Below are 25,847 nucleotides of genomic sequence, written 5' to 3' on the forward strand. Positions count from 1 at the left end.
TCAATAGATGTGCTGCGTTATACTGGTAATTATGTTAGGTCAACAGAGTCAGTGTACTATTTAACTACAAAAAAATGGGTCAGGCAGGTGTCAGTAAAGTAGTCTGTACACATTCGATCCTGGGAAGAGGTATAATCTCTTCATATACAGTCAATAGGTCTAATCAGTCAACATTATATTCAAACACAACTGATTGGTTTACCATGAGTGATTGCAGGCCCTTAAAAAGTCACATCTGCATTATTTTTTTATTTAGCCTTTATTTATACAGGTGTAAAATCTCATTGAGACACAAGGTCTCATTTCCAAGAGAGACCTGTCAGTGGTAACACTACCACACAAAGTTACAGACAGACAGACAGGACACTAGGACACATTATGAATGTTTCAGTAGCTCAGGGGCTGACATTGCACAACAGTGTTCCTTTGAATTTGATGACATGAAAAGCCACAGAACACAATTGCAGAAAACAATTATTTTTAATAAATAGTCAGTTGACAGTGTACATTATACATTTCCACAAGTTATGGTGTGCCAGAGAGGTAGGACATTCTGACTGGTTGAACACGGGTTTAATTTAATAACAGTACTAGTGGTTACACTCCATATAGCCTACTGTAGGTGTGCCAGCCCCAGGGCTCAAGTGCCTTTCTGCAAAGACATGTCAAAATGTTTGCTTCGAGAAAGGCCATTTCACAATTCTTCAAAGACTATTTAAGTCACTGTACTTCGCTGTTGCAGGATAGAGACAATGTGACAGTAAATAAAACATTGATACAATGTGACTTTTCACCATGATTCCCATCGAAAGCATCCCACAGGGAGCTATGTGTTACTTTGCTTTTCCGTGGGTTTTGAGTCCTTGAACCCGGAGCAGCAGATCGAGTTTCGGGCCTCACAGCAGCGCCGCATGTCCCGGATCACATCCTGACACATGCTCTCCACGTATTTGTTAGCTGCAGGAGGAGTTAGCAAAGGTTACTGTGGGGTTAATTTAAACAAAACATAATTGCATTCAAATGACTGTTTTGTGTACCTTGTAAACAGTGTTGAATTGCACATGCTTGCTTTTGACACGGATCTTTCTGTGGCATACCTCCTGAAGCGGACCGAAAAGGGACCATTTCAGAATATGTTAAAATACATCAGGCACTGCATTACAAAGGACAGAACATCACTCATAGATATATAAAACAGTTTCGTTGTATATTCTTGTCCCCACCTTGTCTTGAATCCGGGTAGATTGCAAGGACGTATTTTGATGACGATTTAGATTAAAGGTCGTATGTTGGTGTTAGCCGCTAAACTAATAGCACTTCCTTCAGCGAGACAATGTTTTGATCACGTGACGTTTGGATAGAATTTCAAATTATGATGTGAAAGAGTGCAGCAGCGACACCTGGTGGTGCGTAATGAATTACATGCAGACATTAAAACAATACAAACTGCTATTTCTGTTCTTCAGAAAAATAGTCTTACCTCTATGAATTTATGGGAAGACCTTTGCTTATTTTTCACATATCGTATTTGAAAGACTTTACACAAAGTAAAGTGGTGTTTGGTTAGTTCGTTAACACAAAAAAGGCATATAATACATATCATAATAATGATGGCAACAAGGGAAATTAAATGTAACTGAAGGATTTTGACCAATTTGTGAAAATACTTTTTATTATGTCAATTTAAACCTGTATTATAATAATTGTGTCTATAAAACTCATTGCTCTGTGGTTGTTACTGTCATATCCATATTCTTGTAGCCTGATTCTAAACATTATGTTTTTTGACTTGTTAAAGGTAATTTTTATTCAAAATCACTTTATGTATGTTCTTATGACACTTGACCCACAGCCAACAGTAACACATTAATTTTGATAATATTAAATCTAGGTAAATCTAGGTGTTAAAAAAGTGAAAATCAAAAATGTTTTCATTTAACTTTTATTCATAAAGATAAGAAAAATTAACAATTCATATTTACAGTAATGGCCGGGTGATCTTTAACGTTCCCTAATTAATTTCCAGCATACATTAATAATAATGTCGTCATCATTTTTATATCAAGAGTAGCTACACATTGGTAAAATTACACGATAATTTCATTAATACGAAAATAGATCTAGCAAATATATAAATTAGAGAAAGGATATCACATTGAAAGCATAACTATATCCTAAATAACCAATCTATCTCACGAACACTTTCATGTTAAAATACTGACAGTTTAAACAACAGTTACCGAACAAAGTATATCAAATATATTGTTTTTAATTGAGATCTAATCCTGCCTGATAGCAAGATCCTCATAAATATCTGTTGAGTCATGAAGGTCATTTCCATCTCCAAAGCAGCAGCAGTAAAATCCCCATTGTTGGATTCTCCTTGTATGTCCATTGTTGTCATCTGAGCCCTTCTCAGGATTTCCTGTTTCAAACACCTAAGTGAAAGCATGAGAAGATGCTGATTAAGAGGCAGTGTGTAGAGACTACATGTGCACTTCAGAGTCCCCTCATACCTTTGGTCTTGGCCTTGATGATGAACTGCTTGCTCTTCTTCTCCAGTGTATTGGAGGCTGTGCAGGTGTAGGTCCCTGGCAGCAGTGAGGAGGAGGTAAGAGCTGCTTCATCGCCCATCCCCTCGGGAATGGGATTGGAGGATTGCCAGCTGTACACAGGCGTAGGGTTCCCTGTGGCGGTGCAGTTTAAGGTCATTGCAGCACCTACTGTAAGGTCCAAGACCGCTGGTACCGGATCGAGGAAAGTAGGAGGAACTAGAGCAAAGATCACAAGGATTAAATTCAGCATTTTCAATTGAGTGAACATACAATTCTATTGAATTTGAAGTATGTATACAGGGTAGCTTGCGAATTTCACCAAAGGATCATAAGAGTGTTTTTTTAACATGTAATATTACAAAATTGATGATTTGTTGATTTTATTTTGCATTATTTAATAGAATTTTTCTAAATCTCCAAAGCTGTCCTATAAATGTAAAATGTTGCCCCTCAAAATTCTAGTGTAGTAGAAATATACAGTATAGTCGCAGGAAATATAAATACTCGTGAAAAAGTTAGAATACTTTAGTAACTGTATTATATACACAACATTGAAAATATGATAAATATACATGTAGACACTTTTTCCGCTGCTATGACAGTCTTGCACTAATGTACATTTTCACAGATTTTGAAGTGACTGTTATTTTGTATATAAATTGATTGTTGTGCTTTTATTTATGTCTTAATGTGTGCATAATGTATAAATGTGTCTGTTGGTTGTGTATTTATAGGTATATACATATTTGTATACATATTTTTATAAATATTTGTATTTTGTATTCGGTATTTCGATCTCTCTTTCTGTACACACAAACTGAAAGATTGACAATAAAGTTGACTTTGATGATAACTGTTTTTGCAGATAAGCCTCAGGACTTACAGTACACAGAGGCATTGAGAGGCTCCGAGGTCACAGTGGGGGGGGGCTGTGGTCCCTCTGGTCCGAGCTCCAGCTCCGCTACGCACCTGTACTGTGCTCCATTCTCGGCTTTTGTTGGTGTGACCATGAGGATAGAGGACACTTGGACAGGTGAGGATGATGTGAGTTCAGTGAAGGAGTGGTTGTATACCTCAGTCTGCCCCTTGTACCACCTCAGGGTGAGGTATTGAACCGGAGCAATGTTTTGAACCTCGCAGAGCAACTGGTACTCTTTTCCCTCCACCATGGGGCCAGAGTGGTTCACAGGCCTGATGGAGACACTATCTGGGGTTTCTAAATAAATAAAAAGTTCAAGTCAAACAGGTTCATGTAAGTCAATAAGATCATTTTCTACACTGTGTGTTAAATAAAGGGTTGACTCACTGTAGAGGACAAGGTTGAGTTTTTCCTCACACTGTCTGGGAGCTGTGAAAAACACACCATAACAGATAGGCTCCTCTATCCAATCAATGAGGCTGTCTACTTTCCACTGGACGGACAGGTCCTGTTGAGTGTGTGCAGCACTGATGACAGACTCCCAGCCCAGGACCCGAACCGGGCGAGTAGCTTCACAGCTGACCGACACCGGCTCCCCAAAGCCCACCACCACCCTGGAGGGCTTCAGGACGAGGGAGCAACCTTCACCTGACACTGGGACACAATGGGTGGAAGTATCAGCATCAAACTTACAGAGTAACCACATTTAAAACAGAATGGCCTATTCCAGAGTAATATTCCATTATTGAGTATAGTTATTGATGCATTGTATTCATTTTGCAGCTGGCAAAGGAGGAGCTTATTTGAATGACTATACGACTGGGTAGCTTAAAGGTGGGGTATGTACTTTTGGAGAAACTAGCTCGAGTGCGCTAGAATTTGATAATACACAACCGGAAAAAATCTGCCACTTCCTTACAGAGCCCCTCCTCCAACACACACGAACGCGCACATGACCAATGAGGGCACGAGATAAGTTTGTGCACAGATGGAAGGCTGACAGGCAGGTAGGCCATCCAGTTATTTTAGCCGGGCCGGCTAAAATGATTGGTCGTGCATTTTACAGCGCTACGGCTTCCACAGATTACATTTTTTAATGTATTTATTGTCAAAGCATTTCATATATTCATTGCTATCAGGATGTTAAGAGCATTCCATGGAATATAACAAAAAGTGTTTCTGAAATAAATTACATACCCCACCTTTAACCTATAATATTAATGCATCAAATGTATTTTCTTTATATTAATAATCTTTACTGGAAAGTATCTAGCTGTCAAATAAATGTAATGGAGTAAAACATAGGCTACATACATTTTCTAAATACTCAGACTTAGTTACTTTTCACAAATGGACACACAGCAGCAGTCACCGTCTATTTAGCCTGTCATCTCCCCCAGCTTCTTTTCACTTGTTGCACTCGGCCTCTTTTCGTATGCAGGCTGTAATGTTACCGTGTAACAACCAACAACACAGGAAATCAACGCAATCGCCTGTGTATAATTACATAGAACTACATTGATTATGATGTATTTGTATGCCATGTCAACAACATGTTTACTTTGTGGGCCCTCTATAAGGAATTAGGCCTACAGCTTAACTGTCAGCCCGTCATAATTGCACTTGTGAAACATACTGCAGTAATATAAATACTAACAGGCATATTTTCACGCTACAGAGATCAACAATCCTAATTACAATATAATTAGTGGTTCCGCGAAGAATAAATAAAGCAATGCTTTAACGTTTTGTTGCTCTGATTGTCGGTCTCACATTCATTTTTATCACAGACTATATGTCATCGTTTTCCAGAACATTTCCGCACCGAACGCCATCTATAACCCCAACAAGTGAGAAAACAACAAAAATCTTACCGGAGTAAATCATGCAAAGTGTCAGAATCCATCTCAAAAATGTGTTTCCCATGTTATCTTGTGCACTGAGCCGTCGATTCAGGGACGAGAGAGAGAGAAAAATTCCAACTTGTACAAGCTTGGCAACTCTGCAGGGAACTATGTTGGAACAAAAGGGCCCCCTTCATCCCAGCTGACTTTGGGGGTGGGGGGTGGGGGGGGGTGAAAGGGAAAGAGGGAAATTTAACAGGTGGCAGGCCTCTGAAAAACACAGCGAAATCCTTTGTACTGCACTGCTCTTATATAAAATGCATTATAAACAGGACATTGCAGGTCCCACCTTAGACATTCATATTACATCACCGGGAATAATATTGTGCTGAAAGTATTTATGATGAATATATCAATTTACAATATCCGTTTAAAACCCATTATGGTGTTCATAATGTTGTCAATTTTGAAATATACCAATACATCTTCAATGCATGTATAATAATTGTAATACATTTATAGCATGTTTTAGTTAAAGCAATTAATCTATTCCAGCAACCAAACTTTCCCAATATCTTTAAACTGAAATAATGCACATACACATATTTACAAGAATCTGAACTTTATTTAATTTAGGTCAAGGGGGGATGTTTTGTTTTTATACTTTCTACATTCCAGCCTTAGGTGTGACCATGTTCTGCTTTCCAACCAGAGATTTGATCTGTTGTTTCGGCCATCATGACTGGCTGTGAACAACAGCCTGTTTTCAGTTCTGCTTGCATTCTTGTATCCTCTTGCTTCTGAACTCCATGCTTTGTGAAATCCCAGCAGGCAGGAGTATTGGTACAGCATGTAGCTTGTAAGCCTCACACTGTGACCAGAATGCAACACAGCATATCCGCTCTGACCGCAACTGCAGTGCAAGTGAGCAAGTAATCGGATGCTCTTTGGTGTGAGAGCACAGCTGGGAATCTCAATGTACAGATTAAAGTTCATGCTTCACTTTCAATATGCTGCTCTCTCTTCAAGTTCTCTAGAGAATTATGTTCAGCTTGTGTTTCTATCATAACCTTTTTTTAACTCCTTGACAAATTCAGCAATATCCACTCTGCCAGGTTGTTATAGCAACACAGTCAGAGCATACACAAACAGTGCTTTCTTGCAAAACCTTTAGTGAAAATGACAAGGACTGAACATAAGGAACATGCCTTCAGAAAAAAATAGGTTTATATTGGCAACCGTAGGCAGGATAACAAATGCTCTCCTTTACATTCACTTTGTGCAATACTGATTAGTATGGCAGCCTGATCACTGCATAATGTAAGCCAAAGAGAGAGACAGAGAGAGAGAGAGAGAGAGAGAGAGAGAGAGAGAGAGAGAGAGATCCAGGGGATTTCCGTCTATCCCTCATTTAGTATTCTGCCTAAGGATTTGGGGAAATTAACATTTTGGATCATATAATCAGTTATTTTCCCTTTAAAACCCCTTGGATCATTCACAACGTCCCTTTTTTGAAAGAATTCGTCTTTGATAACAGCAGTTAACAATGAAGAACAGTCTTTTGTTTTATTTCTAACCGATACATCAGAAAAATAGTATATCTGACACAGGATTTAGTGGCTCATAATCACGTAATTTTATTAAAAAGCATCTGTCCGCATGTCTTTTCATATAAAATTGAAGGAAAGTTACAGAAATTGCATGGTCAGCCTTTTCAGTGCAAAAATAAACCAACATTCCAGAGCTGGACCAGCGCATATTTTAAAGAAACATTTGGTAACAAATATTTTACATAACATGAAATAGCACAATTTATTCATAAAAATAAAACTGCCCAGTTGCAGTACGCACTCTAAAGTAATTACTGTAACAATTGTAGTGTCTGGAAAGTATGTAGTGACCATTGACCTGAGTGGATAAAAACATCATGGAGAATAGATCAACTCAATTTTTGCTTTGGTTAGTTGAAAAAAAGGATAGAAAACAAGCGATAATGCTTGTAATAAGGCAACAATGGTTGTTGAATCAGTACCATTCAGTAGTATCCATTTGTGCAATCTTATCATTAGACATTTTGTTTAAGTTATAAGAGATGAGGGCTGCAGCTCCTGACTGCCAAAAGGCAAAGCGGCCACTTGGAGGCAGAATAACTCTATAACAATTTGACACACCCACTTTGGCCTTATACATGTAATAGTGTTTCTAATATATATTCTTCTATCAGCTCTATGCAAGTCTCCAACATACAGTCTATACTCCTTTCTTAGAAAAACTTTTGTCTCTTCCATGCTCAAATTCCTTCCCCATGTTGTTGCTTTGTTGTTAGACAAGTAGCATACAGTTGGTTTACCAGAAATGTTGCTGGAAAAACCTTCCTGCTGATAAAAGGTGGCTGAGAGTTACTAAGACAGAAACATACAGCAAATGTTCAGGCCACAAAACCAAAACAAAGAGCTTAAGGAAGTTAAAAAGCTCTGTAGAGCTGCAGAGTTGGGTGTTAATGCTCCGTTGCGGTTGCATGCACCTAGTAAATAACCTGGGTTAGAGTCAGCTTTCGTGCAGGACACAGACTTCAGACAGGAAAAGTGTATCTCTGACAGCAGAGTGGGAAGCTGAAAGGGGAGATGTGTACCAAATATATCCCTGGTTTCTCCAAGTAACCTGATGTCTTGAGCGCATGTAAATGTGCCGTTTGTTAATATAGCAATATTGATTAGTTGAGCTTTACAGACAGCTGAAGCGATGCAATGTCAAAGCTATAGCACCCAAGCATGATAATGACGCCACAAAATAGCCGAGCAAACTGATTATACTTCTAGGCCTTTAAGAGACATGACAATATGTTAATCCAAGCACCAACAAATGTAAAAAATGTACTACTTACATGGTAAACCCATGCAAAATTGAATACAAAAAAAGTTGGCCTCATACAGGTCCTGATGAGGCAAGCTGTCCTTAGAGATAGCCGACTTTGCTGAAAGAAAACGTGCCATCAGGTTTCACAAAAAGAAGACCGCCAATGAAGAGCACGGCTCCCAGGAACACAAATCCTCCAACCAAGGCTGCAAAGGTAGTGCGGTTCCCTGTGGGAGACGGGAGTTTTTGTTACATTCTGTCTCAGCTCATCTGTTCAGACTCTCTGGTCATGCAGCAGAAGAGTTTCTCTGTTTGTGATAAACTACACATCCCAAAATAAAGATTATTGCTAAGAACAAAGCAATTAAAATTCCAGCAGTGGTTCCAGGGTGACTACCTGATGGAAAACAATAGCATTAAGCAATTATAGAATTATCAAAACTGCAAGACAATAATAGAGTTGCTGTAACATTTTAGGAAAAATATCTTACTTGGAGCTTCGATGACTGTGAAATACTTGGTGCTGGAGCCCTGGGTATTGGACGCTGTGCAGTTGTAGGTCCCTGGAAGCCGAATGGATGGGGTCAAAATGAGCTGACTGTCATTCTTCTTCGTCTGTTGTATTGGGTGAGCGAATCCCCAGCTGTATACCGGCATTGGGTTTCCTGTAGCAGTGCAATTCAACATTATTTTATTCCTAGCTAAGAGTTCAAACGTCTCATTTTCGGGCTTGGTGAAGGTTGGCGAGTCTGAGAAAAAATGTGTTGAAAATACAGACAGAGAGAGAAAAACAGAGATTAATTCAGACGCAAAACAAACACCATATTCTCTTTAAAAAAACATCTAGAACTGTTATGGCTAATTCAAGATTGCATTAAAAACTTACACAGTACAATTAGTTTCTGAGGCTTGGACTGGATCTTGGGAAGGCTTTGTACCGGTGGCGAAAATAACATCTTTGCTTCACACCAGACCTGAGCTCCGTTATAGCCTCTTTGAGCAATCAGATTTAAGACAGATGAAGCATTGACTGGAAATTCAGTGTCACCGATAAATGAGTCACTGTCAGAATGGAATATACTATTTCCTATGTGCCAGTCCACAAAGAGGTGTCTTATTGGTGCAACATCTACAATGTCACACTGCAAGCGATACTTTTCACCCTCGACCATGGGGTCCATTTGACTTGGCTGAGAGATGAAGGCACTGTCCGGCATTTCTGTTTTAAAAAAAAAAAAGGTGACAAATTGGCAAAATAGTCAAAAAGCTATCCAACATCACAAGTACTGAATGATCAAAAACACCATTATTGATTAACAGAAAGTTAAAAGCTACTTACTGTAAACGGTGAAGTTTAGGGTTTCTGAACACTGATCACCATTTACGAGATTAACGAAGCACTGAGGTTCCATTTTCCAGTCCTTCACAGAGTCTATTTTTAAGGCAACAGAAGATACCCCATCCTGTAGTCCTGTACCTGTTCCGTAAATAGCCTCCCAGCCCATTGAATCGATCTGGTTGGATGTTGAGCTGCAGATGAGCGAGAAGGGGTCTCCAAATCTCACCACAACTTTGGGAGGGCTGAATTCAATTTCACAGGAGGAACTCACAGGCTTTCCTAAAAGTACAGGGTAAATATAGTTTACAGTATACACAGTAAAAAAAGTAGAGTTTTAAACAGCATTATTTTTAAAAGATAGGTTTTTGACCAAGCAAAAGCTGATGGGACACTTTGAAAAGGTTGCAGTGATCATTGTTGGAAAAATAGTAGGACTTCACATCACAGATGACATTGTGAAGAATTTTTTTTTTACAATTGTTACAAGAAAAAGCACGTTTTAACTGTAAAAGTGTTTACATTAACAATACGTGGTGCCCTGATCGTTCTGATAGTTGAAAACGTTTTTAAATCATTCCAAGTGTAAACATTAAATACATGAATAATATTATTTACCAAAAATAGGTCATATATTTTACGCCACATATTCGTGTCTTATGTATGGCTGCCCTGATAATGGTTCAATTTCGACCCCCTGTGATAAAAAGCAAACCATTTGAGTCAGATCAGCCAAGAAGATAAAGCAAACAATGGGCGGAGGTCAGCCGGTGGAGTCGGCGCTGCAAAATACAAAAACAAGTTGGTCTTCTAACTTTGTATACAATGCAAAACACTTACCTGTACACGCTATAAAGACGCTTAAAACGAGGAACAACTTCATGATTTCTCCGTCGTACAAACCAGAAGCACTTTTAGGACTAAATAAGATTAAAAAATAGTACAGTTGATTAAATCCGAGTCCCTCGAAGCTACTTTCTCTTTCACTTGGTGACCGTGTAAGTGACCGAGTGAGATGAGATCACATCGTAAGCATAGACTGTATGATCGTAAATCACCAAGGTAGCCTACTGTAACATTATCCATGTGTGATGCATTGACGTGCTCCTCGTAATTTCCAAATATTAGCCTCTAGAGTAGCATGTGTTGGTCGGAAGTAATCAGTGTAAATAGTCAATAGGCGGGGACTGAACGCAGGATTGAAGGAAGGATGATTGATTGGTTTAGTCTGCTTGATCGACTGATGTATTAATCAATTGAATAACATCCGAAAATTCGCGTTCCAGATAAACCTCTCCTCTCAAACAGGAAGTGTTTCTTGAATAACAACAATATTTCCTACAGCATTAGAAGGCAGCAAATATAGGCTGCAATCCAGCTCGTAAAACCGGCTGGCTTCAGTTAACAGCACCCTCCCGTGGAGTCGGTCCAGCAACACGTTCAGACTTGGAAAGTGTGTGCTTTGTATGGAGCCAGTTAGCGAGACAGACCAGTTTTAGAAGAGCAGTCTGCAGGATAGATAGTGCTGCTGGAGGAACACGGATATGCACGCCCCCTCTTGGTTAGCTTTAATTAGATGTTAACTCTTTAGATTTATTGTTTGTTCCTCCTTCCAAATATACAGACAAGACATTTAAAGTGTGGGATTTCTCACGGGTCTATACTCTGAAATAGATTTACCAGGCACGGATACATTTGCAGTTTTGGATATAAACAACAGTATTGCACTATATAATTGTTGCTTGAAGACACAACAAAAAGAGTGTTATATAGCTTTATATCATACATTTATACACATCAGATGTATTCATGCATGTATCCAAGGTTTCGGTAACAAAACAATCTGTTTGAAAAGCCATTTTATTATTAAAATACAGTTTTACATCAGTCACAAATATTTACAGCTTTATTCACAAATCTTTTCATGTCCCTCACATTGAATTTACATTTAAACACCGGACTGTTCTCTATGTTCAGTACTACATTGTTTTACCTTAGCTGTTTCTCATAAATAAATATAATTGTTTTGCATTTACATAAAACATCCGGAATCTAAAATTGTAATAGGCAATAAATGCCTGCAGTCATTCATACAAAAGCATTAAAACTGTGGCACAAGACAATTTGTCCCATAAGGCCAAAGCCAGACACAATAAGGCACAATGGAGCACCTGGCACAGAGAAGGATACACACTCAGAAAGAAGTGCAGAGTGGCTTACAAAGAATAGTCAAGGGACAATGGGGTCAATGAATAGTATGTACAAGCAATACTGTGAGAAGAGCTGATTCAATGTCACACCTTCTGAGAGGCGAAAACACTGCAAACTTCCTGTTAGTAGAAATGAAAACCACAGCAGTTTCAGGGTCATCACTTCCTATGTGCTTTACAAAATCATGTTTGGTTTTTTAAAACAATTTCACACAGAGATCTGAGTTTGAGTGAATATTAAGGGGGCATAATGAGAAGCACAAGCGTTGGTGAAACCAATGTGGACATAAAACATTGATAATCATACTTAATATGTTCTATAGTGAAAATACATTAAAACAGTTTTCTTGGCATTTTGAGCCCTTGCTCCTCTTCTTCCTTTCCAGTGAAAAGGTACAATCCAGTAGTAAATATAAAAGTCTACATCTCAAGCCAAGGTTCATTATTTTGTATGATTAGATTATTCCATAAATGGTCAAATACTATTGTATGTGGGAAAATAGATGCAGGCTTGTCCAGTGTGAGCCTGCAGGCTGAGTGGTATTCAGGCTTACTCACACTTTAGTTTCTGGTGGCAGAGAGATGCATTCAGAGTGGTCAGCTGTTCAGTCTGTGCTACCCATAGATGTTCTGCTAAGATAGTTTAGTCATAGGAAACTGCATGTCACATCCGTAGTGGGCTACGTTGCCACTTTGAGTGTCAAGTTTGGCATTTTTAAGACTGTAGCGACGCATCTTGGTGTTCTTGTAGTAGATTGAGTAGATGAAGAGGAAGACGATGGAGATGGCAACTACTGTGACAGCCACAAATCCAGCTATGAGCGGAAGGTAGTCCTCTGTAAGGAAATCAAACAGGCAACATATTAACATTTATGAATATTAGAATTAACGGCTAAAAATACAAGTGTCAGATATATTTCATGCTTCAACACATGCATATTACATTTATGTGAACTTTTATGCCAGAAATATCATAATGGTTTCTACTGCAGGATAAATAAAGATGCACTTTGCTATTAGGATGAAAAACTGAAAAATAAAAGTGTAATTCTAAATATAAACTTACAATTTGAACGTAAGATTAAGGCCAAGACAGGAAGACAGGCTTATTGGGTTTATAAAATCAAAAACATGGAACATCTATAATGATAAACTATTACAACAGCAAGCAAGTCATTGTAAAAAAATAAGCTTAACTTTCCAACAAACGTACCTTTACCTCCATCCATTCCTCCGGCAAATCGCTCAAAAAGATCACACGGCGGCATTTTGTTATGGATTTAAATAGGTGGACAAAATCGTCCTTGAACCTTTATGTATTTTTGCTCTGCTCCTTAAGGTTAACCCCTACTCATGAAATATATTTTGCGAATAAAGGCTGTCTAGAGCAAAATTGTAAAATTGATCGAGTAAAATAAAGATTTGAGCAGCAGAAACTCATGAATATTAGTTTTTTAATTTATATAACGTTTTATATTTACTTGCTTCAACCCTTTGCAAGAGATCTGTTTAACTACAAGTTTACCTTTTAAAATCACTTCCACCTCATGAGAGGTGGAATCCACTTCATTCGTGGCGTTGCATGTGTAGCGGCCGGCTTCATACACGATGAGTGTGTCTCCAGACTCGTGGGGCACTTTGTCTGCGCTGTAGAGCCACTTGATCTCCGGAGGGGGGTGACCCTCGGCTTCACAGACAAGCTCTTCAGGATAACCTCTGAACACTGGGATCCTCTTTGGAAGCTTTGTGGTATTAATGCTGGGCTTATCTGTTGAGAAATAAAGGGCAAAAAACATTATAATTGTGCACTTTTACAATTTCTTCCTCAAGGAAATTAACATGAAATCAACAATACTTGTTGTATTGAAAATAGGGGGAAATGGACAGAATTAACATTGAATTAACACAGGATAGAATAACATAATCAATGGAAAATGTAAAACTGGATCATAATAGTAAACATGGCATAAAACTCAAAAATAGGATAAAATAAAATACATAACATAAGAGGGAAAAAACCCCACTAAATAATAATAAAATAATAAAGTTACAAATATTAACATCTGCCTATATTTGCATGATGCATCAATACACACTGCAGAAGCATCACAATGTCTCCATTCTCTTCACTCTGCTCTTTTCTACATCAGTTAAGGATGTTTGAATCTTTAATAGGAAAATAGAATTTCGTATTGAGAGCACTCTCCGACAACCTCTCTTCATGAGTTTAAGTATGTAATTATCATTGAATGTCCATCATCACTTGATCTTACAGTGATGATGATCTACTGAGCAGCAAATGTAAGTGTGATCTTACAGTAGACAGTGATGTTCAGAGGACTGGACATCATGCTTGGAGGAGGCTTTGGTCCTTCAGCTCCAAGATCCAATATCGCTTCACATCTGAACTCTGCGCTCTTGTCATTTCTGTCCAGAGTGAAGCTGATGGTAGACGACACGTTCAGCGGGGACCGGACAGCATTGATGTCACAATTTGTGTTGTTCTCAGGCAGGCAGCCACTCACTCGCAGTGAACCTGGACAATTGGGGGGGAAATTAAAAGTAAGTTGTTTGATTTTACATTTACACAATTAAAGTCTCTTAAACAAACACTTAAACCTTGCACATGGAACATGGATGCAATGTTTTTGTCCTAAGGTTGTAGAAACATACAAACAGAACAAAATAAAAAGTGGTTTGCAGATAGTATCATGAAATGAGTCAAACATAGATGCAAAAATGAGATAAACTGGTAAGAAACTAGTCATATCATGTCTAATAAAAACATGATCACTTTTACAAATGTCCCTCACAGTCCACACCACTTTCCTTTCCACTAATAATGCTGGTTGTTTAATGAGCAACATCTGATTAAAAAAGGAAATGAGGCCTATCATCATTAGGATAACTAATGAATATGAAGGCTAATTACACATGTTCGGGGCTGTGTAGGATCTGTTGTCATTAATCCTGTAAATACAAGTCCTAATTTGTCTTCCATAATAAGTTATATTAATGTATGCTGAATAATTACTTCATGTGGGCACATGTCTGTTTAAGCCCCTACACAGCTTCCCCTCAAGAGGCATTGTCTTCTGCCAGGTTGCCATTGTAAATAAGTTACCTGTAATGCTATTTATCAATCTAGATTGCCCACCGTCCCTTGTTGTGAGAAGTATATGTAGGAACTTTTTTTTTCTTTTTATTGCATTACAGCGCAGAAGGAAGCAAACACCTACTCATGGCTGACCTGTGTTAACTTACGCTAGAGTTAAGCAGAGAAATACACAATAATGTTTACATCTCTCATCCATGAGTAGGTGTCAATTGTTTTAGCATGGTTATACGGTTTGTGGGAGTAGTTCAGTAGAAAAAAACAGTTCCTACATGAAACACTTTCGGAACAAGATCTGTGGATTATCTTGAGTAACTGGGTCATTTTAGGGAAGTCATGTCTTGAGATTTTCAAAAATATTTACGGGCGCTGAGTGCCAATATCTCTAACACTCTGTAACTAACACCCAAAACAATCTAGATTAATACATAATCCTAATTGGTAACATTTTGATTTTGGGGTGAACATTCCTAAGAGCATTCCTCACCTTTTGATATGGTTTTATTCCCTCGGTACCACTGCACGACAAGGTTCCCTGCAGGAGCAACGTTGGTAATGTCACACTGCAGCTGGAACTCCTTGTCCTCCACCACTGAGCTCAAGTTATCCACAGTAGAAACTGAGACACTGTCTGGTGTTTCTGAAGAGAGGAAATCACAATTTTAAATCAGGATTCTTCCGACATTTTAGAAACATGTTAAAGGTTGATGAAAATTAAAGTCCAAAAGTTAGAAATACATACTGTAGAGGGTGAAGTTTAAATGTTTCTGGCATATTCCTCGTACTTTAAATATTGCAGTACAAACAGGCTTTGGGTCCCAGTCGTTATGGGTGTCAACAGACCAACTCGAGTTGTCAATTTTGACACCAGGCAGAACCTGCCAGTAGATTTCGTTCACATGAGGGTGGTCGGTTGGTGTTGCATCGCATGTCGCACGTTGCTCTGTGTCTTGGTATTGTACCACCATCCTCTCCGGAGTTATTTCGATGGGGCATTCTTGCCCGGCACCTGAGGAATGTAGAAGGGGCATGAAATGTTATTCAAAGTCTACACACATCCATTATCTTAACACAACATTTCCTCATCAAGGGTTGTGTTGAAATGTTGTGGAATGACTGACGAACAAAAGCTGGGTCTCAGGAGGAAACAGGAAAAGGCTCAGGAAGGATATACCCCCCTCCCATAGGAACGGTCTACACTTGCTTTCCTCCATTCTTTATGTTGGATGTTATATCATTATCTCAAGATATATGCGTCAAATTCCCAAATCCCATTTGCAATTCACTGTAATCTAAGTTGGAAATGTACATACAATGTTATCAGCTAACTGTAATATACACAGGATGTGAGAGGAGGCTTGACACATTAGATTAGATGGACAAAAGGTCATACTCATACTAACTAATTATTACACCCCTAAAGCACTTGTTTTTCCATAATCCTTCACACAAACACACACAATTATTATGTTTTCCCATTCAAAGCACATGTAAATAATACATAACAACAAAATCTGAATAGCCCGTCTCTTTTTAACTAGCTAAAATTTACTGTTGCTTTAAATTAGCTCCTCATCACTCAGCACTCTACATAAATAGACCAATACAATCCCGCGTTTCGTTCCATATAAATCTACCAGCCTAATGGAGCCACTTTAATCTCGACACAAAAGAAAACATGAGGTCTATAACTTCACTCTCAACTTACTCGGTGTCCCGTTAGAAAGCGACAGCAGCTCTAACGCCAAGAGGACTGAAAGTAGGCGAAGAAAGTTTAAATCCTCCATTAGAATAAAGTTTCTCCAGCTGCGGTCGACCCTCTTCCGTTAGACTGAGCGCCTCTGAGGTGTATCTTGCTTCCCCTCAGCTACATGGGACCAGCCGGAGGCTACTTGTTGACTTTTTGGAAGAAAGCTAAGCTAAGCTATGATTGTAGGCACTGCTCCCAGCTCTACATCACGGCAGAGGAAATTGGGAAACAGCCCTCCCCCAGCACTGGGCACACACACACGCACGCACGCACGCACACACACACACACACACACACACACACACACACACACACACACACACACACACACTGCAAGCCCTCACACCCACGCTGTCTATAAATGTAACTATGAGCGGTGCCAGTTGGCTACTGTGAGGCGTTAGCTTGTTTTAGCATTATGATAAAAATATGGTTATAAAAGTGGTGAATGTATCCAAATGAGTCCCTTTAGAGTTCATTGGGTTCAATTAAAAGTGTTTAGTAAATAATATGTCGTAAAGGCTTACATTGACAATAGGTTTAAAACAATAAATATGAATTGTACACATTACAAAATGAGAGCCTTGATAGCTGCTCTCTGTGTCTGTAGCCTACTTTAGGCCAACATGGGTTTGTTTGGACCCTTTTCATAGCAGACATTTTGACTTATCATCGGATGTTGAGCACAGGTGAACTTGATAACCATAATTATGACTCAGTTCCAAAAAGGGTCCCCGTTAATATTACAGTGAGTGAACCAGCATGCACAATACCAAGGGCCTCCCCAAGGCAGCCATAATTTTGTAATACACCTGTGATTTTCATACTATGACATGCCAACTAATGAACGATTATTTTTACCATGTTCCCCAACTAAGTTAAGTGTGTTAAAAAAAATGTGTTTGAGTTTTAGAAATATTTAGTTATCCAGAGTCTCTTTTTGTAATACCAGTCCAACAATGGGACAGGAGAGCTAGTGGCAGTGAAGGCTTTGAAGCCGTCAAGTGCCTAAGGGCTGGATGAAGGAGATCGACATACGGAAATCCCATAATCACAGCAACATTTCAAGTACAAAGGCTGTTGTACTGAACTGGATAAGTCCTCAGCTTTCCTCGGTCTTCAAATATGAAAATACAGTGCATGCATGTGCAAAGCAGTGCTCCATAAGTACTCTCTAAGTTTGTGGTGCTTAATAGATTTTAAGCAATGGATTTTTGGTCTCTGCCCTTCCTCTGTTAGTATTGAAAATCTATTGTATGTCAATATTTTGAGCTTCAGCAAACAGCAAACTGAGCAACACAGCCGCCTCAATAACAAGATAGCCAACAAGCCATTGTTGCCTTCAAAAATCAAGATAGGAGGATAGGTGCTGTTGCATTGTGATTGACAGGGGGACAAGTTATGCAGCAATAATGGAGTTCCTTCCTCTTGGTAGCCTTAAAGAGGACCCTCCCAACATGAACTGGGAATGCCCCTATTGTGTTCGCTCAGCTAATCTGTCTGGTGAGTTCAAGTGGTTTCGTAGGACCCTCCCAACATGAACTGGGAATGCCCCTATTGTGTTCGCTCAGCTAATCTGTCTGGTGAGTTCAAGTGGTTTCGTACTGTGAACTTGTAATCAATTTCAACTTGTTTTATACATTATTTCTAGTGATGTGATCGGTGTTATTCCATGTTTATTTCATGATTTTCTCCTTTAAAATAAATGTTTGTGGTGTACTGGTTTGTCATGTAAGCTCTTTGAAGTCCTGGCTAAAAAAAAAACTACTTATATTCGCCTATTCAGCAGCATTCTTTTTATTGTGCAAATTATTCAGAGCCGATAGGCTATTTATTTCTGTTCTTTCTTTGTTTCCCTTCACAAATTATTGTTACTATTTGCCAAAAAGACAAGAAACGCACAATAATGTTAAAAATGAATTAGACTGACAGAATTTTAGTTTTTGAACAATTCTGTAGATATGGCCAATATATATTTTTGGGGAATTATTTTGGCATCATAATCACATAGGGGAAATCTGATACTGTGACAGCCTAGTATACATAATATTGACCCATACCTTTTACCGTGACTGTGGCTGTTTTAGAGACATTTCCTCTGTCATTCCAGGCGTGACATGTGTAGGAGCCCTTGTTGTATACAGTAGCGTTATGGATGTGCAGAAGGGACACTCCATCTTCATTTTCCTCCACCACATTGGCAGTCTGATAATAATCCCAGAGATAGTTTGGTCGTGGGTTGCCCGTTGAGGAGCACTTCAACCACACATCGGAACCAACATCAACTTCTGAGTCTTCAAGCTCGACTATCTGGGATGGTGGGTCTACAGACAACAGTGAAACAATATAAGTCATAGAGAAAAACGCTCAAACGAAAAGTAAATATTGAGGATTTTCATCAGAATAACTTACATACGACATTTATCTCCACTGTGACGTTGATACTTGACAGATTGTTTGAAGCTGTGATCACATACTGCCCTGTATCACTTCTTGTCAAGCTTTCTGGAAGGGTCACCTCGTCTTCATCTTTAAACCACATAACCTCAGGTTTAGGAAAGCCCTCAGCAGTGCATGAGAGGTTGTGAGGAGCGTCCTCCAGTGCAGTGTAATTGCTCGGACACTTAAACTCTGGTTTATCTGGTAACAAAAACACTTGTTCTTTAGTATACAGTGGATTGACAATACAACAGCTAGCAAGTGGTGTTCATAGTTCACTACATTTATCAGACATTTATATAAACAGACTTTTATGTGAATTACTTTCCATGCAGTTTAAAGTTTTGTAAAGTTTTCATCTGTTCTTATTTGAATTACTTGTCGGTGTGTTGAGTTGTTTAAAGTTGTTAAAATGACCGCCATCTCAAGCAGATACAATAGTAAAAGTCTATTTACACATTAAGGGATATGTAATAGTAACCAAAAAATATAATAATGTAACAAGTTGGGCATTCTGCATGAAAAGTACTTTGAGTTTTATACCTAAGTATATTAAGATGAACAGACGTCTTTACTGTTACTTGAAGCCTTGACACTTGCAGTAGAATAATTTGTATACTGTAGTATTGCTTTTTAAACTGAAGTAAAACACTACTACAGATTAAAGGAACAATCCTGACAACAGGAAAAGCAGAACCCAGAATCTGTGTAAAATATATGTGCAAAATGTTGTAAATATACAGTAACCCCACCACTAATATTGTCTTTATGCTCATGTGGTTGCTGTTTGTGCTGATGACTGTGATACTCACACCACACATCAATCCGGTGTTGCGTTGTGGTTGATTCAGCGCCTTTAGCTACAGCGACGTACATGCCTGCGTTCTCCCTGCTCAAAGGCTCGGTCGGTTCTATGGATGTTCCATTTTTCAACCATGTGACCGTCGGTATAGGATATCCCGTTACAGAGCATCTTCTTTCCAATGTTTCTCCTTCCAGTACAGCAGCACATTGAACCTCTGGTCCAACTATACAGAACCAAAAACAACAAGAATTTATACTATTGTACTTTTATTTAACAGAGAAAAATCATTTTAGGCTTAAATGACACTTCTCCTTTTAGACATGCATGTAAGATAACTCAGGGCTGTAACTTGTGATTATATTCCTTTTTGATTAATCTAGTCATTATTTTGTTGAATAATTTTTTGTGTGTAAAATTTAAAAAGGGAAAAATCACAAATTGCTACAGCTCAAGGTGACATCACAAAGTGTCTTGTAGTCCAATAGGTCAAATGTTTGGTATTTCTTCTTGACAAATGACAGGATTAATAGTTTAAACAGTTGCTTATACATTTTCAGTTGATCTAATTATTGCTTTATTGACCTAGCATTGGCTCTTCAAGTGCCCTTTTATTTTTGCAGACCTCTCAAAGGGCATTTTAATTACTTAACAATAATGTAATGGGTTCTTTATTGGCCCATGCCATACACCCTTCCAACTGTATTCATGTAAATCAGGTCTGTCTCTGTAATCCGGCTGAAGAAAAACAAACCTTGATGGAGATAACACATGAAATAACAATCTAAATACAAAATACAATTGACAGTTTTCTTAAAGCCTATATAACTTAAATAGGCTTTCAGATTGGTGAGTGAGTATGCATTATATACTTACAAAATACTGTAATATTATACTCTTGTGAAGATGCATTTAGTTGTGGACCCTCAGGTCGGAGGTCCAAGTGTGCCTCGCATCTGAATGTTACTCCGTTGTCTTGTCTGGTCGGTATGAAGCTAAATATAGATGACTGATCCACTGGTCCCTTACTGGGATCTTTAAAAGTGTCTTCATAGACCATTTCATCTCCTTTGTACCACTTTACGGTGAGATTTTGAACAGGAGCTATATTCTGGATGTCACATGTGAAGTTATGTTTCTCCCCTTCAGACATCTGCATATGTGGGCCACTGCTGGAGCTGAGACTGATGTTTTCTGGGAATGCTGGAGAAAAAGTAGATACATTTTTAGACATAGTATCAGACAGAGTATCATTCTGATTTCACTCAAAATGAGCAAGACTTACTGTAAAGTACAACTTTAGGGTTCTTGGAGCACTGGGGAAAGGAATTCTCCGGGAACGGGTTGATGTAGCATGAGGGAGAAATGGTCCATTCTGTTAGCTTCTCCACTGTCCAGGCCATATGGGTGACATTCTTTAGACTTTTGCCTCCTTGTGTAGCCTCCCAGCCAATTCCATCAAACAGGCTCGTCGATGTGCTGCAGTTGACTGACACCGAGTCTCCATATCTCACCACAACACTGGGGGGGCTCAACTCAATGGGACAGGAGGTAAATACACCTGCAGCATGGGACATATTGTAGCACATTCACATAATTGTCACAAGAGAAACATTTTCTTGCATTTTTTCCTTTTGTGTGTTGTATGTAAGGTGATTAAAATGCATCAACAACTGCTTCCTAGTTGGTTTTTGAGTGCATGCATAATGTACGTCAATAATAGCAGCTAAATGGGGTAAAAAATAAACTTAAGTGTTTCAATTACCCAGTCATTTCCCTTAACTTGAATTTATCAAACAAGGTTTTTGGGCGCTGTGGATTTCTCCAGTAATAACTGTGATTGAATGAGAAGATATAGGAAACAGTGCAGGGCTGTTTATTGACACATCCTGGATACAGATTAGATATCCAAGAAGGCGTTGTTTCTTTGGAGGTTTAGAAGTTGGAAATAAGTAGAATGAAAAGCAGTTTCACTTTTAGTTTGAGCAGATGCCATCAAAGAATGGGCAGGAAGTCCCTGTCTCGATGCTTTCCCCAACTTTCCCAATTAGTCACCAAACGCCCTTTACTTTTAAATACTGTTTTAAAACAACTTTATTAACAAAAAACTAACAGTTGTCAAACACCAAACGTTAGAGAAATTGTATTTGTGGACTTAAGCCATTTAAAATGCAGGTAATTAATTATTGAGGCAAGCTCTCTGTATCCTCAGCTTCTTCTAAATCTTTTCAAGATCTCACTTTGGTGTACATTCAGAACTGTGAAATAAATGTCGGCTGTTTTTCAGCTCTCCTTGGAGATGTGCAGCTTTAGTCAATGCCAGTACATTGAGCAACACTGTTACATAAATAGGCTTATCCTACTAAACACTTTTCATTTGAACAAATTAAGTAACGGGCCGGATTTTAAGATATTTATATTCCATGAACCTTTGTTTGTGACGGCTGGTCACAGGCTTTTAATTTTCTTTGAAAGGTATTATTCTAAAAGAGTCTCAGATTAAAAGCCATTTTCTAATAACCCAATGTGAAGCTCTTTGTTTGCCCTCCGTGCACAATGCGCTGGCAGTCCCTTTCTATATATACACCGCCCCCTTCTGGTTAAAACTAAGTTGTGCACCCATCACTTACACCTCACACTTTTACCTATTTTACATGTTATTGTTGGCGCTTGGTTTATTATAGCAGTTGCTTGTATACAACGTTTTCGGAGCCTATTGAATACAAGCTACAGTTCATGGTTAACCATTAAATATTCCCTGTGTTTAATAACAGTACAAAAATAAAGGTAACAATATCATACATTACAAAGCCTTCTGAGCATTGTGAAGACCTACCTGTCGCACTGAGCAGGACCCCCACGAAGATTCGAATAAATGATGTACTCTCACTCATTTCCGTTGTTTAGTCATTGGATTTTAACAATGTCCCTTCTGTCGTTTATCCCAGCTCTGCTCGGCTTCTCTCCTGGGCTGCAGTGTCCGGTCCGTAATAAACCAATGAAGTACATTCAGAGGAGAGAGCAGAGAGAGGAACACAGCCAGCACACTGGTAGGTATACTCTCTCTCCCTCTCTCTCTCTCTCCCTCTCTCTCTCTATTTCTGTACGGTCGCTGGTGGTTTGTGTGTGGGAGTCAGGCGATGTTACTTAGCCTAGTTTTTTTTAGCACATTTACATAGATTGATGTTTGTATTTTATAACATGCAATTGACACAATCTGAGAATATCACATTAAATTGAGATTGGGTGGATTAAGATTTAGACCATTTAAGATTCTTTGTGTAGCACCTTTGAACAATATGGCAGTTCAAAGTGCACAAAACATAATAGGCTTCAGGGGATAATACATTTGAGCTGCTTTACACTCCCAATATACATAATGGCTCAGCAAATCTGTTTGTAAGTAGGTTTGAAACGGAAAATATCTCTGTTCAATGATCATATAACTAAATGATTGGAGTGTGTGTTGTTTTTTTATAGGTTTCAAATAATTATAATTGAAATTATAGAAATGTTTTACTGTTGTGTTTACATATTTCACATATATAAACAAAGACCCCCTGTCCCCCTGAATAATAATGCAAAAATCCTGCTGCTTTAATTCGAAATAAGAGCCATAGGGAACAGATTTGATGGCAGGAATAGCATAATGCTGCTTCTTGTTCAAGCTAAACTGTCCACATTTTTTGTACGCATAAAGGTTTAATTATGCCCAAACTCCTTAAGGTCACCAAAGCAGAGATTCACACCCACATGCGAGACAAAATGAATCTCTGCAGCCCTCCCAGCAAAGTCATTCATATTTTGAATTGTTAAAGAATGTTTTTCTTACCAAAATCTGACATGTTTACATCATTTATGGATACTTTTTGATTCCGAAACTAAATATGTTCTTCTCAGTGTTAATATCTTGGCTTGTTTCATAAGTACATTATAGTTTATTTCACTTTCACAAGAAGCAATAACAATAAGTGGAATTTCCATTCTAAACAGCATGCATGCAGTCACATCCTGTTTTTAGATGTTTCAGATTTCAGAATTGCGGGATATTCCAGGATATGAGTTCCTTGAAATGGGGAAAAGGTTGCCCTGATGGGAAGGATGTAAGGCTAATGATGATTAAGTGTGATGAATTTGTAGAAGACAAATCTTCAACAGTAAATAACAAATCTAGAGGCCGACACAGATTTTGTAGGGAGGTTTAGAGCATGTAGAGTAATCACATCCTCCCTTGGCCCTTGTGACCCACAGAAATAATTAATTGGAACCAGAACAATGTGTTTGTATAGTTGAAATTGGGAAAGTGGGAATGCTGAGAATAAACAGCTGCACACAGTAAGACGTTTTCAATCCAGCGAGGGTCAAAGTTTGTTTGAGCAGTCCATCAGATGGGAGCAGGAGGGGATGATAGGAGAAGATATTCACCAGGGGAGGTCGTGAAAGACAAGCAGGGCGCTTCAGTTAAGAAAACAAGCATTAAGATTCCAGTCGTGTTGCTGAAACCCTCCCTATTCAAAAACTAAACACAGGCAATACCAACACACTCTCACTCCCTAAGCGTCCAGGAGCGAGCGACGTGTTGGCAATACATGCACTGTCCTGCGATCTCACTCCCAGAGGTTTGGGCAACCAGTAAATCAGACCCAGGGGGTGGGTATCAGCATTCCAATAAATGGTTATTGGACACATGCCAATAGTTAGCTTTAATCTCTTGACAAGGGTTTGTTTTTTTCCCAGCAAAATAAAACAAAGGGACTCAAAATGAAACAAAGAGTGCTGCCAAACAGAACTCTAATGTTCAAGTGTGTTTGTCTAATAAATGTTATAAAGCTTGCAATGGGATAGCTATCAGTTTCATGTTCCTGTTGGTGTTCACAGTGATACAGGGAACAACCTCAGAAAGCCTTGCCGGCGTTTCCAGCTAATTTGGATTACTGGTACTCAGATATTTACACAAGTGAGTCACAAGATAGCTAATGGTGTGTAAAATGGCAGCTTTAGTACGGGATGTTTCTTCTCAAGCTGAAGGGTTTCTAAACACGTGATGAAGTGACAATATTGATCCGTTTTCAGCAGCATAAAAGGTCATCTTAAGTTTGAGTTGGAAATAAAAGCATTGTGAAATCTAAAGAACAATGGACTATAGATAAAAGACTGATCTTTCCACAGAAGATAGTTATCATTGCTTTTGTTTTGTCTCAAGTCTGTCTCTCTGCCACAAGACAAACAGAGAAGTGCTCCCATGGTATTAAAAGGAAACTGGAAGTGATGGGATCAACATTTAAGAAGAAAGAGGAAAAGAACCACATGATTCCCATGAAAAAAAACACAGTTTCATTTTACTCCAACTTGGGAGAGTGCCTATCTAAATGCTCTTTGTTGACATGACGTGGGGGGTAAGTCAAAGGAATGAGCTGTCAGGATACCAGTAAAAACATAAAGGATGTAAGGGACAAAGTTACCTCTTTAAACTTTTTACTGCAACAAAAAGGAAATAGCTGTGGAAATATGACAAGGAAAAACACATGACTATATGTAAAAAAATGAATGCGGATCCAGTACCATCCAGAATCTGTTGGTACACTGATAAAGTGACCTTTATTGTTGGTTACCAGATGCTTTTTTCTCACCCTGTCGTTATCTGTGCTTAATGCTGAGTTGCTGTTTAATATTCAACCAGTGGATTTGTGTAAACAGAGAACAACCCCAGAAACTTTCACTATGCAACAATATGAGTGTTGTCCATTTACTCACTGAAGCAAAGCTTACTGTAATGTGATCATGGAAAATGCATGAGTCTAACAGAGGTCCCTCTGTCCTCCTAAGATTCCTTGTGTCTCTGCTGGCATTTTGTAGCCAGTTTCTTTATCTTGTGCAAAAAATAACTGGCTGGACACACTGTAAGCAGGATTTCCTCTCAAAGCTTTTTACTAGATAATGTTCTGTCCTTCACACAGAGTAATTGAATCTTACCTGCGGGGAATACTGCAATCACAGGCAAAGCTTAGTCATCTGGATTCC

At 38.7% G+C, this 25,847-nt stretch overlaps 2 protein-coding genes across 2 annotated transcripts; both read right to left on the reverse strand.

Moving 5' to 3' along the window:
- Nucleotides 1-461: 461 nt before the first annotated feature.
- cmc4 (C-x(9)-C motif containing 4 homolog (S. cerevisiae)) lies at nucleotides 462-1,346 on the reverse strand. Its single transcript, XM_034143265.1, has 3 exons — nucleotides 1,224-1,346; nucleotides 1,038-1,100; nucleotides 462-957 (listed from the first exon to the last, which is right to left on the reverse strand). Exons 2-3 carry the CDS (start codon nucleotides 1,093-1,095, stop codon nucleotides 827-829), a joined length of 189 nt encoding a protein of 62 aa, XP_033999156.1. The 5' UTR covers nucleotides 1,096-1,100; nucleotides 1,224-1,346; the 3' UTR covers nucleotides 462-826.
- Nucleotides 1,347-1,928: 582 nt separating this feature from the next.
- LOC117493279 (hemicentin-1-like) lies at nucleotides 1,929-22,864 on the reverse strand. Its single transcript, XM_034143761.1, has 21 exons — nucleotides 22,663-22,864; nucleotides 21,112-21,387; nucleotides 20,703-21,029; nucleotides 19,837-20,052; nucleotides 18,998-19,225; nucleotides 18,646-18,909; nucleotides 15,578-15,844; nucleotides 15,323-15,475; nucleotides 14,038-14,256; nucleotides 13,246-13,488; nucleotides 12,355-12,556; nucleotides 10,351-10,430; nucleotides 9,514-9,792; nucleotides 9,061-9,393; nucleotides 8,666-8,923; nucleotides 8,250-8,292; nucleotides 5,349-5,509; nucleotides 3,862-4,128; nucleotides 3,439-3,771; nucleotides 2,517-2,771; nucleotides 1,929-2,438 (listed from the first exon to the last, which is right to left on the reverse strand). The coding sequence occupies exons 1-21, from the start codon at nucleotides 22,718-22,720 to the stop codon at nucleotides 2,431-2,433; spliced, it is 4,470 nt and encodes a 1,489-aa protein (XP_033999652.1). The 5' UTR covers nucleotides 22,721-22,864; the 3' UTR covers nucleotides 1,929-2,430.
- Nucleotides 22,865-25,847: the final 2,983 nt, after the last annotated feature.

The sequence above is a fragment of the Trematomus bernacchii genome, unplaced genomic scaffold (genome assembly GCF_902827165.1).
Source record: "Trematomus bernacchii unplaced genomic scaffold, fTreBer1.1, whole genome shotgun sequence".
Classification (NCBI taxonomy): domain Eukaryota; kingdom Metazoa; phylum Chordata; class Actinopteri; order Perciformes; family Nototheniidae; genus Trematomus; species Trematomus bernacchii.

Excerpts from the sequence above, each read along its gene's own strand:
- cmc4 (XM_034143265.1), bottom strand. The coding sequence starts at position 1,095 with ATGCCACAGAAAGATCCGTGTCAAAAGCAAGCATGTGCAATTCAACAC. Across the intron at positions 958-1,037 it reads AATTCAACACTGTTTACAAG|CTAACAAATACGTGGAGAGC; the intron begins GTACACAAAACA and ends CTCCTCCTGCAG.
- LOC117493279 (XM_034143761.1), bottom strand. The coding sequence starts at position 22,720 with ATGAGTGAGAGTACATCATTTATTCGAATCTTCGTGGGGGTCCTGCTC. Across the intron at positions 10,431-12,354 it reads CCTATGACTAAACTATCTTA|TCCTAAAAGTGCTTCTGGTT; the intron begins GCAGAACATCTA and ends AATCTTATTTAG. Across the intron at positions 2,772-3,438 it reads TCTCAATGCCTCTGTGTACT|TTCCTCCTACTTTCCTCGAT; the intron begins GTAAGTCCTGAG and ends TCTTTGCTCTAG.